This window comes from Sinohyriopsis cumingii, chromosome 11 (assembly GCF_028554795.1).
Source record: "Sinohyriopsis cumingii isolate HCF-2022 chromosome 11, ASM2855479v2, whole genome shotgun sequence".
NCBI classification, from domain to species: Eukaryota; Metazoa; Mollusca; class Bivalvia; order Unionida; family Unionidae; genus Sinohyriopsis; species Sinohyriopsis cumingii.
This window is the reverse complement of record NC_142971.1, coordinates 2782462-2796491: the sequence shown is the minus strand read 5'-3', so window position 1 is coordinate 2796491 and position 14030 is coordinate 2782462. Positions and strand designations below refer to the sequence as shown.

At 34.8% G+C, this 14030-nt stretch overlaps 1 protein-coding gene across 1 annotated transcript in view; it reads left to right on the top strand.

The window, feature by feature from the left end:
- LOC149787530 (copine-8-like) overlaps positions 1 to 14030 on the top strand; it is a 77068-nt gene that overhangs the window by 33724 nt on the left and 29314 nt on the right. The window contains exons 10-13 of the mRNA XM_089973658.1: positions 2956 to 2997; positions 7289 to 7364; positions 9190 to 9243; positions 10757 to 10818. Coding sequence (XP_089829784.1) covers positions 2956 to 2997; positions 7289 to 7364; positions 9190 to 9243; positions 10757 to 10818 — 234 coding nt within the window. The remainder of the gene's footprint in view (positions 1 to 2955; positions 2998 to 7288; positions 7365 to 9189; positions 9244 to 10756; positions 10819 to 14030) is intronic.

Sequence of the window (14030 nt, the reverse complement as noted above, 5' to 3'; positions counted from 1 at the left end):
GTCTCGCTAGAATGTTGGTGAAAATAGGAGTTCCACCAGCAAAAGTTGCAGTCCCCTCTCACATGCATATTGGGCATACATATAGTGGATAAATGTCCATTATAATGCCAGGAATAAAGAGACAAAAAATCTTGTCAGGTTTACTTTTATTTGTAATTCTTTAATTATTCATGTATTAAAATTGATACCCTATCAGTCGACTTGGGAACATGCTACACAAGGCCATTATTTAGACAGTAACACATCGTGCCTTCCAAAACAAAAGTATCATGTGAGTCATCCTAACTACAGAACTGGATGATCGTCAGTTTAAATTTTGCAACGAGAATTCATGTGCATAGTCCTGAGTGCTGTATTACATTACTCTCATATTCTTTTTTTAAAGTTTGTAAAACAGTGTTGATTTGTCCTTTTTTTCTGATCTGACATGTTTTGAAATTTGCAAGATCCATCTGCTCTAACATTTTCTGTCGTATAACATCCACAAGTCACACCATAAAGCACCATTTTCTATAAAACCATAGACTGGTCCACAATCTAATTTTTCATTATTATTATAATGAATCTATGAGGCTTAATTCAAATTAATGAAACCCATTTGTTTTCTTGGAAATAAAATGTGTCATATACATTTGCTATGAATAGAAAACAAGGAAAATTCGTACACAGCAGTGATTTTTTTAAAGCAGATTTTCAAATTTATACGAGTGGAATTAAAGAGATGATACTAAAAATGATGCACACAACTTTTTACTCATTTTTATTTTATTTTTTTAATTTACCAAAACAGCGTAATCCATATACCAGAGAACATGAAAGGTAATTTGTTGAAAAAAAGATGTAATGATTACAATAAAAGCACAATGTCTGGCATGTATGCATTTAACCCCCAATATTCAAATTTGGAAATGACATTTTGTCCACATCTTGATGTGAAAGCAACAAATGGTAGTAATATTTATTATCTTAGGGTTTATCTTCTAATTTAATTTGAATCCTTAGCATGTCGTCCTTTCGTGATCACATACACTATACTTATTCAGCTATACTCGGAAATGAACACAATGCATGATTAATGAGCATGACCTCAACAGATGTCTTAGAAAATCCTTGAGACCACTGTTTTGAGAAACCTCGATCTTTTCTGCAAGCTAGAAATCGACTTGGTCAGCAATTTTTATTATGTTTTATGAGACTCTTATGCTGGGGTTTTAATGCATCATTTTTAATTGTATTGTGTCAGGGATGCACATTTGTGCATTATCAGAAGCCCTGCCATTCTGTTTGAGGGGACATGGATGACACTTGGGCTGGCTTTTTATTAGACTCTTGTAATGGCCTGTGACACCAAAATTTTCTTATGAATGGGCAAGCCTTTGGCGAGTTAGACAAAATGAAGACGTGTATCACTCACTCATCACTGAATGGATCCTTTGCAGCTAACACCATCCATTTGCATGATCTGTATATTTGTTAGGTTCCTGAAGAATTATAAATGCCCAAGATCAGGGTCATTGTGACTCAAAGAAATATGGGTTCTGTAGAATAACTTTTGTACTAGAGTTTGTTCCTTGACCAAACATTGTGGATGTCTTGTACTTAAGGCACTAAAGAAGGTTTTATGTTGTTTCTTCTTTCTGAGTGATTATTCACAAGATAGATATACTCATGTTTATCAAAATATCTATCAATTTTCTATTCCAGAATGAGCAAGAATTTTACCATCAAATCTCAAAAGTAGGAAAATGTTGTTTTCTGATTCTCTATTACCATATTGTCAGATGAGGCTAGAACTACATTTTCCTTCAGGTTTATTGGTTGCAACTGAACATGAGTAAATAACTAGGCTGTATCCGCACTTCACATAAAAAAGGAAATGAGTAGAATTCTCTTTAGCAAATATGTATCAAGTATCAACAATTTGTTCAATCTTGCTGTAAATAAATGTCAAAATAATGCTGTCATTCCTGTCCAAGTCCCCATTGGAGCCTCTCACAATATCCTGCCAGAAACATTTTAAAGGCTGTCAACCAGGCCTATGATAAAAATGTTCCTAGTTATTCAGCTGGTGATACCTTCTCGGCTGTAAAATTTGACAATTGCATAATGGTTGTAAATCATATATATGGGTTACTGCCCCCACATGTTGAAGAACTCATTAACAGTGATAGTAGTGAAAAATGAGTGACTGTTGTTGTACATGCTTCATTCATAAAATTGATATTCATGTGTGTGTGTGTGTGTGTGTGTGTGTGTGTGTGTGATTTGGATTTTTAATGTAGCTTTAATAATGTTTCAGTCATATTGCTATGATATCTGTAGTGTGGCAGTTTATAGTGATATCTAGCACTGGGACATCATGATGCAGATATATGGCATCATGTCCCACCCAGTCACATTATCCTGACACCAGGCTGACCAGTCCTAACACTAACCTCTTAATGCTGAGCACCAAGAGAGGCAGCTGTTAGTTCTATTTTTATGTCTTTGGATTGCCTTGGCTGGGGTTTGAACCATTGACCTCCCACAGCTGAGGCAGTTGCTCTAACCACACGGGCCATCACAGCACATATCATCTGTTAAAAAAAAATGAAATTCACTTTATGAGTTAAAATGAAGCTCTGACATTTAAGAAAAGTTGAAATCTTAAGAATTTCTATTTTTTCAGTTACATTTTGCAATTTTATTTATTGATCTGAAAATTGATTGGTATATAAAAAATATCATTACCATAGTAATTTGATTTTGATTGCTTGCTTGTCAGGAAATCTGGATGGTGACCTGATGCTTCACATCTTGTAACATTCATGAATAATCCAAGAAAAGTTTACCTTAAACAGGACTTCTTTGACCATTCATAAAATTGTGATTGCACATATCTCTATAACCCAGTCTTACAGTGCTATTCTTCACAATGGATTTGAATGTTTATAATTTTATCCATTTTTCTGTTAGGACTATACGAGTTCAGTGCCTAGATTGGAATAGAAGTGGAAGGTAAGTACTTCATGAAGTTTAGAAGCATGCATTAAAATAAATAAAGTAATGTACTCCACTTTTAATGTCCTTTTCAAGCACTTTCTTCATGTATGTTACCCAAGCATAATATGATAGGGTTAGATCCATCTCCACCTTGAAGCCTCAAGCTAAAAAAAGATGTTTTGCCACGTCTTTTGCTTTGCTTTAGCAAAAGAAGTGCTGAAAGTGTCATCTACTTGCTGAAGTCTGAAAAGATTTGTCTCCCAAATCCCATTGATCATCAGTAACATCTTCTGGTCATACCTGGAAGTATGTTGTCTTTTGAGGGCTTGCAAATATCAAATTCACTTTTGACATTTCATCAGTTTAATGGTTCTTTATAGCTTCTTCACATCAGGGGAGTATACTTCAGCTAATTTTCTATTTTGTGCCCATCTTCATTGTAGAATGTTTTGCACTTCATTTGCAAACTTTTTCAAACAATAAACTTCTAGGTACCATCTTAACTGCCAGCTCTATGGTCTATAGTACTTAAATTCAACAAATTACCTAACCTTGTTTGTGAATTATGTTAAGTAATTGTTATGTTATTACATATTCCAAGGTCATCGACATTTTGCTTTACGGGGTAGCTATTGACATAAATTTAACATAACTCTTAACTACACTTGACTAATTTCACCCGTGTGACAGTGTTATAATTTCTCTATTGACAGGTATCAATAGTATGGTCAGTATTAAGCAAGTGAAAACAGTTCTAGCTGGCAGAAGACACTCACTCCATTTGTATCAGTTGTATGGGATGATTGAGTAGGTGTGCTCATGCTGGTCTGAGGATGTGTGTGTGTGTCTGTCACTGCCCAAGATCTCAGGTGAATGAGAGAGCACATGATCAAGGATGTAGACACAATCAGCATTGCTGCTATAACTACCACCATCGACATCTTCCATTTGTCTGAATTCCAGAAGGTGGAAAGCTCAACACATTGAAAAGAAAATTTGCAATCCAGGTCCTATGCTTTTGACTTCCAGGACTGACCTTGGAGATCAATTTTTCTGATATACCCAGTCTTCAGGACAAAGGCATTGCCTGGCATCTGGTCACTACCAACATGGTATGGCAGTCCACTTAAAACATTCCTGAACGTTCCATTACCTCATAGAGATGCTGGTAATGGATGTGATTGCCAGTGTCAAACTTAGGCATCAAAAGTCAGCTGGTCCCAGAACATTTCTAGCATTGTCTCAACCTATTCCATCTACCATCTGGACTGGGTACAGTGATCTTTTTCCCTGTCCACACCTCCACCATTAGATTATTACACAATAGCACATACTATCAAACCTGTACAGACATGGTACATTGACCAGCCTGAACTATTCCTGAACATTTCATCATAACACAACCCCACTGGGGTGTTATTCTAGCTCTTCTCAAGATCCAAGCTTTCTCAACCAACATCTTTGTGCACACAGGTTCACTGTATATATATATGTCTGTATGTATAGGGTTTAATAGCACATTCCTGGCTATATAGGGCAGTGTAAGTTTAAGTATATCCAAAAATGGAAAACCTTCACATCACAGGATGCATCCCAGGGTAGACAGGTTGCCTCTGTTAGTTATATTATATGACAAGCTGGAGGGTGCATTGGGCCTATTTTACATTACTGAGCTTGCAGGAGATTCAGCATAGATAAACTGAGATACATGGTTTTAGCATAGATACCCATGGTTGTTTCCCAGTTCCTTTAAGGTGATAGACAGTATAAATTGAAACTTTAAGATGAGCATCCCTTTTTAGAAATGCATTAAATCCTTTGTGTCACATTCCTTGTCATCAGGTACAAATCATATCTCATTCAGCCTCAGTTCTACATTCGTCAGGGAATGGGGTCCAAAACCCCTTGTGGTTTCCCTTCCACTTACATGGTCACATGTTAGCTTAGGAGTCTCTTTGCCTCTTGTGTCTTATCAATGCAGTCAAGACCCATCCACCCCATGCCACTGGTTTACGAAACCTCCACATATAGCTTTCGTATCTTTTGTGGCAGCTGAAACTTGACCTATGATAAAAGTTTTAGATTATATGAGATTTCATGTCAGCAAATGGGATGAATTTCCCTGGTAAACTGTTTTACTTGCTGCAGTATCAACTGCTAGATATCTTGATCTGAAGGGATGTCAACATAAGTCTCCTGGAAATGTGGGTCATGTTGAATATCTTTGAAAAAAAGGCAGGATACACTGTATTTAAAGAGTGTTGTCTCTTTCTATCCATTCTCTGCTGTTAGTTACTTCCAAACATGAGGAGGGATGGGTGAGCCAAGTCCCCCATATATCTGCTTTCTGGTTTGGGACAGCACCACTGAAGTCTGCTGCAGGTGATACCATCCATGACAAGGGCAAGCAGATGGAGCGTTGGGTGGAGGACTACTCTGAACTGTACTCCAGAGAGAACCACATGACCAACAAATGCCCTCAAAGCCATTGAAAACCTCCCTATCATGGCCGAATTGGACGAGAAACCTACTGTTGCATAACTAACAAGGCCATAGAGAAACCGTCCTTAGGTAAAGCCCCAGGGAAGGATGAAGTTGCATTGCCCCAGGACATGAGAGATGCCAACATTGTAACAAGAACAAGGGCAACAGAAGCAACTGAAACAACTACAGGGGCATATCTCTTCTCAGCATCATGCGTAAAGTCTTTGTGTGCATCATCCTGAACAGACTGCAGACACTTGATGACAGAGTGAATCCAGAGTTGCAGTGCAGAGAGGTCCACAATCAACATGATCTTCTCCATTAGGCAACTGCATGAGAAATGCAGAGAACAACAAAGACCCTGCTTCCTGGTCTTTATAAGCCTCACACAGACATTCAATCTGGTCAGCAGAGACAGACTCTTCACAATCCTGGCAAAGATAGGATGCCCTCCAAAGCTGCTAAGCATGATCCAGTCCTTCCATGATGACATGAAAGGCACAGTGCAGTATGATAGCTCAACATCCGACCCCTTTGACATCCACAGCAGAGTGAAACAGGGCTGCGTCCTTGCCCCCACACTCTTTGACATCTTCATTGTCCTGCTCAAGCACGCCTCTTTGTTCTGACAGAATTGGATAATCGGTCCCACCACCCATGGAATTGAATTATTAATTATTTCTCTATAAACGGCATACAGTATAATTTTGTATGAGAATAGTGAACAAAAAGTATGTATTATCAGAATTAAGGATGTATTATTGATAAAATGGAGGATTATTCTGTATTAATTAGGACTGCCTGGCAGCCCAGTTTCCATTGTTGGGTCAAGAATGTTTATCTTAAAATATCCCTTGCCCTTTTGCTCGACTTTAAAACCATATAAGTTTAATGGATAAAACCAGGCATACTTATATATCATAACTAGAAGATGTGTCACCTACCAAATTGGATGTCCTATCTTGAAGGTCCTTGTCACAGCTAATATTTGTTTTTATCAACCTCTCCATTCTGCTCTATAACTTTCAAGACATGATAACAGGAAGGTATGTCACTTACTACATTAGAAGTGCTATCTTCAAGGTCAAGGTTACAGCTAAGTAGTTTAGGTTTTGTCCTACTTTTCTTTCTACGTTGTGATTTTATAGCCTTTTGAAATAAAGGGTCGATGATCTCAGCATGGTATACGGGGGAGAAAATTTCAATGAATGTGCTTGTTTGTTCTGCCTCTGCTTCCTTAAACTTTCCATTGTATGGTATAGAAAAATGGGGGCTGTTTCCATTTTAAAGTATATAATATTTGGGGGCTGTTTCCATTTTGTGGTATATAATATTTGGGGACTGTTTCCATTTTAAAGTATATAATATTTGGGGCTGTTTCCATTTTATGACAATATTAGAGGATTTTTTTCATTTTATGGTATAGCATTTTGAACTTTTTGGTATATAATATTGAGGGCTGTTTCCATTTTATGGAATATAATATTGGGGGTTGTTTGCAATTATGGTAGATTATATTGGGGGTGGTTTCATTTTATGGTATATAATGTTGGATTTTTCCCATCTTATGGTGAATAATATTGCAGACTCATTCATATATAATATTGGGGGCTTTTCCATTTTATGGTATGTAATATTTTGGGCTTTTTTCATTTTATGGTATGTACTATTGGGGTCTATTAATTTTATGATATATACTATTGGGGAATTTTCATTTTATGATATATAATATTTTGGGCTTTTTTCATTGTATGGTATATAATTATTGGGTTCTTGTCATTTTATGATATATAATATTGTTGTTTTTTTAAAATTATTTCAGACCAGATTTTATTGGAGAGTTTAATACAAATTTAAGAGAGCTAACAAAAGGTGACAGTTCCAAAAATCGATTTCAGGTAAAGTATTTGATTATTTTGAAGATTTTTGCATTTATTATCGTACTTCCTCAGTATTTTGAATCCGATTTCATATCATAAGTTTTCCACCCAAACTTACTCAGTTTTAATTACAATGAAAGAATCTCACAACTTAAAAATTATTTGAAGATGAAATTTCATATATCATTTTTTTGCATATACTTTATGTTTTATCTGCAAGAGATAACAAAATTATTAAGATTTCAGATTTCTAATAGAATAAATGTCTCTTCATTTCCGTGTAGTAGGTGACATTGCAGTTATTGTTCTCAAAACTGAAGACACCTCTTCATTTGATACATTATAAGATATTATATTTTGTTCTCTGCTATGTTTTATTCTTGTATCAATTTATGATGTCTTTCGGTACATCTGTTCCCTATTTTATTTCCATACAATAACTCAAGTTTTCCATAAGGGAAGAAACTTATGAGTTTTGGCTTGAAAGGCCAAAGGTCAGAGTCACAGAACTGAGAGAAGAAGGAACATTATTTCTGCACAATAACTTCACTTGATTACCAGGTACAGTGTCTTGACCAAGCTTTGTCTATGGCTTCCATTTAAGATAAGAAAGAAACCTATAGATTTTTCCATTTGAGATAAGAAAGAAAGCTATACATTTTTGAGTCAGAAGTCAAGGTTACTGTAACTCCTAGCAGAAACAGTGTTTGCATGTTATCGTGAGTTCCTTGTCATCTACTTTGACCAATGGATGGATTGCATTCAGGATATGGAATATACTTATTTATGTAGGTGTGAACAGCCAAGGTCATTTTGACAGAATGAAGAAAATAATTCCCACAAAGCTTCTTAATTTCTGTACCATATACACTGACAAAAACTTAAAGATATCTTACATTTGAGTTAAAGAATACACCTATTGATTTGGGGGGTTAGAGGGTCAAAGGTCAAACCTTTCACACAACTCAAATCCTAATCCACAAACCATAACCACATTTTGTGGAAGGCTGATCTAACAGGGATTCTAATTCATGACTGGATCAGGGTTTGAACATGGGACCTTCCTAATTCTAGATGGGCACTCTACCATTTGAGTTAACCAAGCCAACAAGCCCAGTCCTACCACTTACATGTTTTTCCTGCCTTTTGAGACATGTCCCTGTGTCTCTAGGTAGGTGCAGCTTTCACTTAATTGCATCTTCCCTATCTGGTTGGAGGCTGCAGGTGTGAAATCCTATTGGTGCTGCCAAATTTAACAGGGGCTGAAATGCATAGCTAAACTTGGGTTTGAACCAGGGCCCTCCCTAACTCTAGATGGGTGTTCTGCCATTTGAGCAATCTAAGCTGACACACACAGTTCTGTATGTTATATTGGCATTTGAGACAAGAAAGGCATCTATGAATTTTTAATGTTTATGGTCAAGTCACTAAGTCTGAAAGGAGAAAAATGATTTTTGCAAAGTAATATGAGTTCTGTGTCTTTTACCATGACCTAATTTTGCGGATGACCTTGTTTAAGGCAAGGTAGATACCATTGATTAAAGGTCAACTTTCTGACCAGTACCATAGGGTTCTTTGAAAGAGAAGTATAATAATACCATATACGACATGGCAAATTTATATTGTACTATTTATGGTACTGCTATTTAAAAAAGGGATGAAATCTTGTCTGCACTAAAAAGACTTTCATTTAATGATGATTGCTGTATTGTTTGGAGTGGTACTCAATCACACCTAAAATTTGTGCTTAAACATTTAATGAGATTTATGGTAATTACGGCTACAGGAAATTATTTAAAAGAGATGAATATGTCTCATCCATTTTTAATATTTCATTTTTTAGGTGATAAATTCACAGAAGAAGGCAAAGAAAAAGAAATATGTTAATTCAGGGGAGGTAAGAATACAATGCATCTTATTAAGGAATCAACGAGTCATTATATACATTAATGTACAATAATTGTCACAGTTTCATTTTACTCAAAATAAATTCTTTGTTTAAAGACTATATTAGTTGTGTTGTTAAACTTGATCATTTGACGTCCAAAATAATAGGTAAATTTACAGTAAATTCTGTAAAAAATATTTGAGCACATGATTGTTTTTTTTTGTTATGATTTTATAAATTGCTCTTCCTGAATAACTTCATTGTTTTTATTGTTTCATTTACCATAATGACCACAACAAAATTACTGAAATTTTGTGTTAATCAAAGCTTAGAAAAACAGAAGATCTATGTTTTATCTGCCCCAGCTAATTCCCATCTAAGAAGTAAATAAATAAACAAAATATGTTCGTAATACAATTTTGAATGAGTTACTCACAAAGACTCATTTATCTATAATCTTACTCTTTGATTTGTTCTCAAGCAGACTTATTTCCATAACTGGCACATGAATTAAGAAAGGGATTATCCAGGCTATATAAGATGAGCAAGGATTATCCAAGCTTTACATGAATGCTAATTCAGATCTTTTTGTTCTTAACCAAAATGCTAATTGTATCATAAGATTACTTATTTTTTGCATAGGGACCACTTTGATAGTTAGAACATGTATACCATTTTTTCCAGTCAGATAAAATAAGGATTAAAAGAGTGATCCTTACTTAGATTTATGCCATAGGTGACCTAAACTGTTTCCAGTCTAATCATTTTCATATCCATATTTTAATATCTTTATGGTTAAAATAATATAACATGTATGGGGAACCAGCATCTATTTTGTACATTCTAAATTTGCAAAATGAATTTTGTTATTCTCATTAAACCAGTTTTATTTGTTCATGACTACATTGTAACCAGGTACAGTCATGACTACATTGTAACCAGGTACAGTCATGACTACATTGTAACCAGGTACAGTCATGACTGCATTGTAACCAGGTACAGTCATGACTGCATTGTAACCAGGTACAGTCATGACTGCATTGTAACCAGTTACAGTAATAGTGTACTTTCATAGAATCTACAATTAAGATTAAAAATCATGTGTCAGTTTGCATTTTTCTTCAGAGTATAAGGTTATTCAGTGAAAACGATCAAATGTTTTTAAGGTAATTAATTTACTTTAAACATAAATATCTACCTGTATTGTCTTACTGTACTCATTGTTGACTGTGCAGTCATTGGAATTTAGTACTTCTTAGACTTTCTCAGTTTTAGTAAAGGTACTTTTTTATATGTAAAATCTATTCAGTATAGTTCACTATTTTTATATAAAGTTGCTGATTTCTCATGACAAAAATAAAGCTCTAGAGCTCGTGAGCAAAATGTTTGAATTTTTACGGGAGATATAAAATTATTTTCTGCAATAAAATTTTGGTTGTACAGAGTTTAAAGGATTCACATTTTTGTAGAGGTTTCACAGATCAGTAAGTCGCATCACTAGTGGCCATTTTTTCTTCTGTAGATTATTCTTCTGAGTTGCAAGGTAGATATTCAGCACACCTTTCTGGACTACATACAGGCCGGGTAATTTTGATAAATTTTCACTTTAATATTGTTATGTTGTACATCTGTATAAAATGATGATAAATTGATCTTGCAAAGTATATTATCAGTATCAGGTTTTACAATCCTGTTTAAGATATGTTACTTATATGTTTCTATCATATTTTCATAGTTTTTCAGTGCATTAATTTTCTTTATGTAGTCATTTCATCAAACTGTATTTTGAGTCTCCAACACAGCATTAGTTGCAAGTTAAGGAGTTTTTGTTCCCATATGATAGTTGGACATTTCTGCCATAACTTAGTTTACTAACTCCCAAAAGTCTTCAGTTACTTTTTTCTCCAAAATTTGTTTGAAATAGAGAAACAGTTTTGAAAAAAGTGTGTAATGTAGACTATTAAATAAACCTGCCAAACTCTGATGTTACTTCTATGTACAAAAATTTGTTTAAAATATAGAAACTGGTAGAAAAATTATTGGATAAATGTGTTTGGTGGTTGGTGTTTTATGGCACAGCAAAACAAGTTGGTTATTTAGTGGTGACGAAATTGGAGTTATGTGAATTACCCAAAGGCACATCATGGAGTTAAGTGAATTACCCAAGGGCACATTGTGGAGTTAAGTGAATTACCCAAGGGCACATCATGGAGTTAAGTGAATTACCCAAGGGCACATCATGGAGTTAAGTGAATTACCCAAGGGCACATCATGGTAACCGATCTCAACTGATCCAGTTGTAGGATTCAAACCTGAACCATTTAGTAGCAAGTCTGGCATGGTAATCAGTGAGCTGACTAATACATATTTAAGTAAATATTTGTAGCTGGCAAACTCACCCTAAGCTATTACAGCAGTAAAACCTGGTCTTACTTCATCACATCCTCCATATATACTAAGGTGAATCAATGCAATTCAAATGTTTCATGTTTTTTAAACTATAATGATGACTCTTTAGTGAATGTTCTATCTTAAGTCTTCTGTATCCATGTTGGCATTAGCACTTACCCAAATTGCCAACAGTGATAAAAAAATCTTTTTGAGATTCATTTCATGTTTGGCAGTTGAAAGTTTAGGGCCATATGTTGTTGTGTGTCGATATTTCAGCTTGAAATGGCTGGCTTCTGCTAGTTAATTAATTTTAGAGGTTGTATAAATGATGTAATTGAGCTTAATAAAGATATAGAAATGTATTAATCATCAGTAATTCAAACTTTTATTGTATTGAAAAGAATAGTTTTTTAGAAAGAAGGAAGTTTGAAAGAAAATTCAGGTTAATAATCTGTACAGTAGTTTATTAGCTGAGTCCAATTGCAGACTGCATACGCTGATATATGCCATCACATAAGAACTAGGTCAGTGCACTTTGTTAGGAGTAATCAGTAGAACAAATGAGTTAGACCCTGATCTGCCAGCACACAATGGAGATCAGAGTCTGTGTTGTTTCAGTAGGGTTTGACTTAAATGGGATGTAGACAGTAATGTCAGAAAGTTTGTTTTGTGGAAATCCATTGGATTTATGGAAATGGAATTTTAATTATGCCACATACTATATTTATGTGATTTATGGAAAATGGAATTTTAATTATGCCACATTCTATATTTATGTGATTTATGGAAATGGAATTTTAATTATGCCACATACAGTGGAACCCCGCTATAACACGCCCCGCCATAACGCGAATTCGGATATAACGCGGTCGTAGCATGGCTCCCGAAATTTCGTATATTCATTCACACGTGGAGAAAAAAAATTTGGAGAAAAGTAAAAAAAACAAAACAAGAAATTAACTTCATTTTGGGCATGAGATTAGTTGTGACTTTTAAAATAATATGATCGTGGCATGGTTCCTGAAATTTGAAATTCATTTACGTGTATTTTTATCGGACCGTGAAAATATTTGTTTAACGTACGAGAAATAGTGTGTAAAACGTTTATTATAATTTGGTGGAAGAATTCGCGTATGACTTTTAATAATAAACGATCGGAACTTAACAATTTATCCAGGTTCTTTAAGTGATTTTGGAGAAGTGATCGTGTATGAATTCTAAAATAATACGATATATATAACGTACGAGAAATAGTGTGTACAACGCTTGGCTTCTGAAATTTATCAATTTGAACAGGTTGTGGTGAAGCTCCGTATTCTACTCTAGAAGAGAAAACTGGTTTCATTAGGTTTTTGAATTGTTAAGCCGAAGTAAACATTATCGGAAGTGTTACTTATTACGGATCCATGAGTAAAGCCAGTAAATCGTCTTTGTGATTGTCTTCCATGAATTCTGTATACAGTTGTTGCTCAAACAATAGCCGACATGGGCTTCTTATTTAACTGCAATCACAGCCAAGCAGCAGACAAAGCTGTGGTTGATACAAGAGTCGCACAATTTAATAAACATCAAAGGACGAAAGCCGCCAACATGTATGCTGTGCTTGGTGGTGTGATCAAACAACAAACAGTTGAAAGTAAATAATATCCAATACAGACACCGTATGTAGACCCTGGAATAGCTGCATGCAATGACCGTACAATATCAGACGGCAAGTAAATGGTTTCAATATTTTGTTCATCCTATATTTTACATGACGAATTCAGACTATTAAAAAATTATTGAATATTTTAAATCTGTACGATTTTCAATGAAATTACATCCATTATGGATGAACTGCATGCCACGACGGCACGGTAGCATACGGTGTTGATACACTTTTCATGATATAGCGATAGTCTGGTATTATCGGTCAATCTGTATTATCGTTCAAACAAATAAAAATTAGTAAATGTTTTTAATGCACAGTAATAACCTATAAATATATTAGACATCGATTATTTTGAATATATCTTAATTAATGCATTCCAGTTAATATTCATCTGATGATAAGCCGACTTTTGATCATTGTACATGTATACACGTATATGTTCTCGGAAAAAAGTTAAATATTGTAAAGCCCCGCATTAACGCGACCCCGCTTTTAACGCGATCCGATTTTATGGACCCCGATCATCGCATTATAGCGGGGTTCCACTGTACTATATTTATGTGATTTATGGAAATTTTAATTATGCCACATTCTATATTTATGTGATTTATGGAAATGGAATTTTAATTATGCCACATTCTATATTTATGTGATTTATGGAAATGGAATTTTAATTATGCCACATACTATATTTATGTGATTTATGGAAATTTTAATTATGCCACATTCTATATTTATGTGATTTATGGAAATG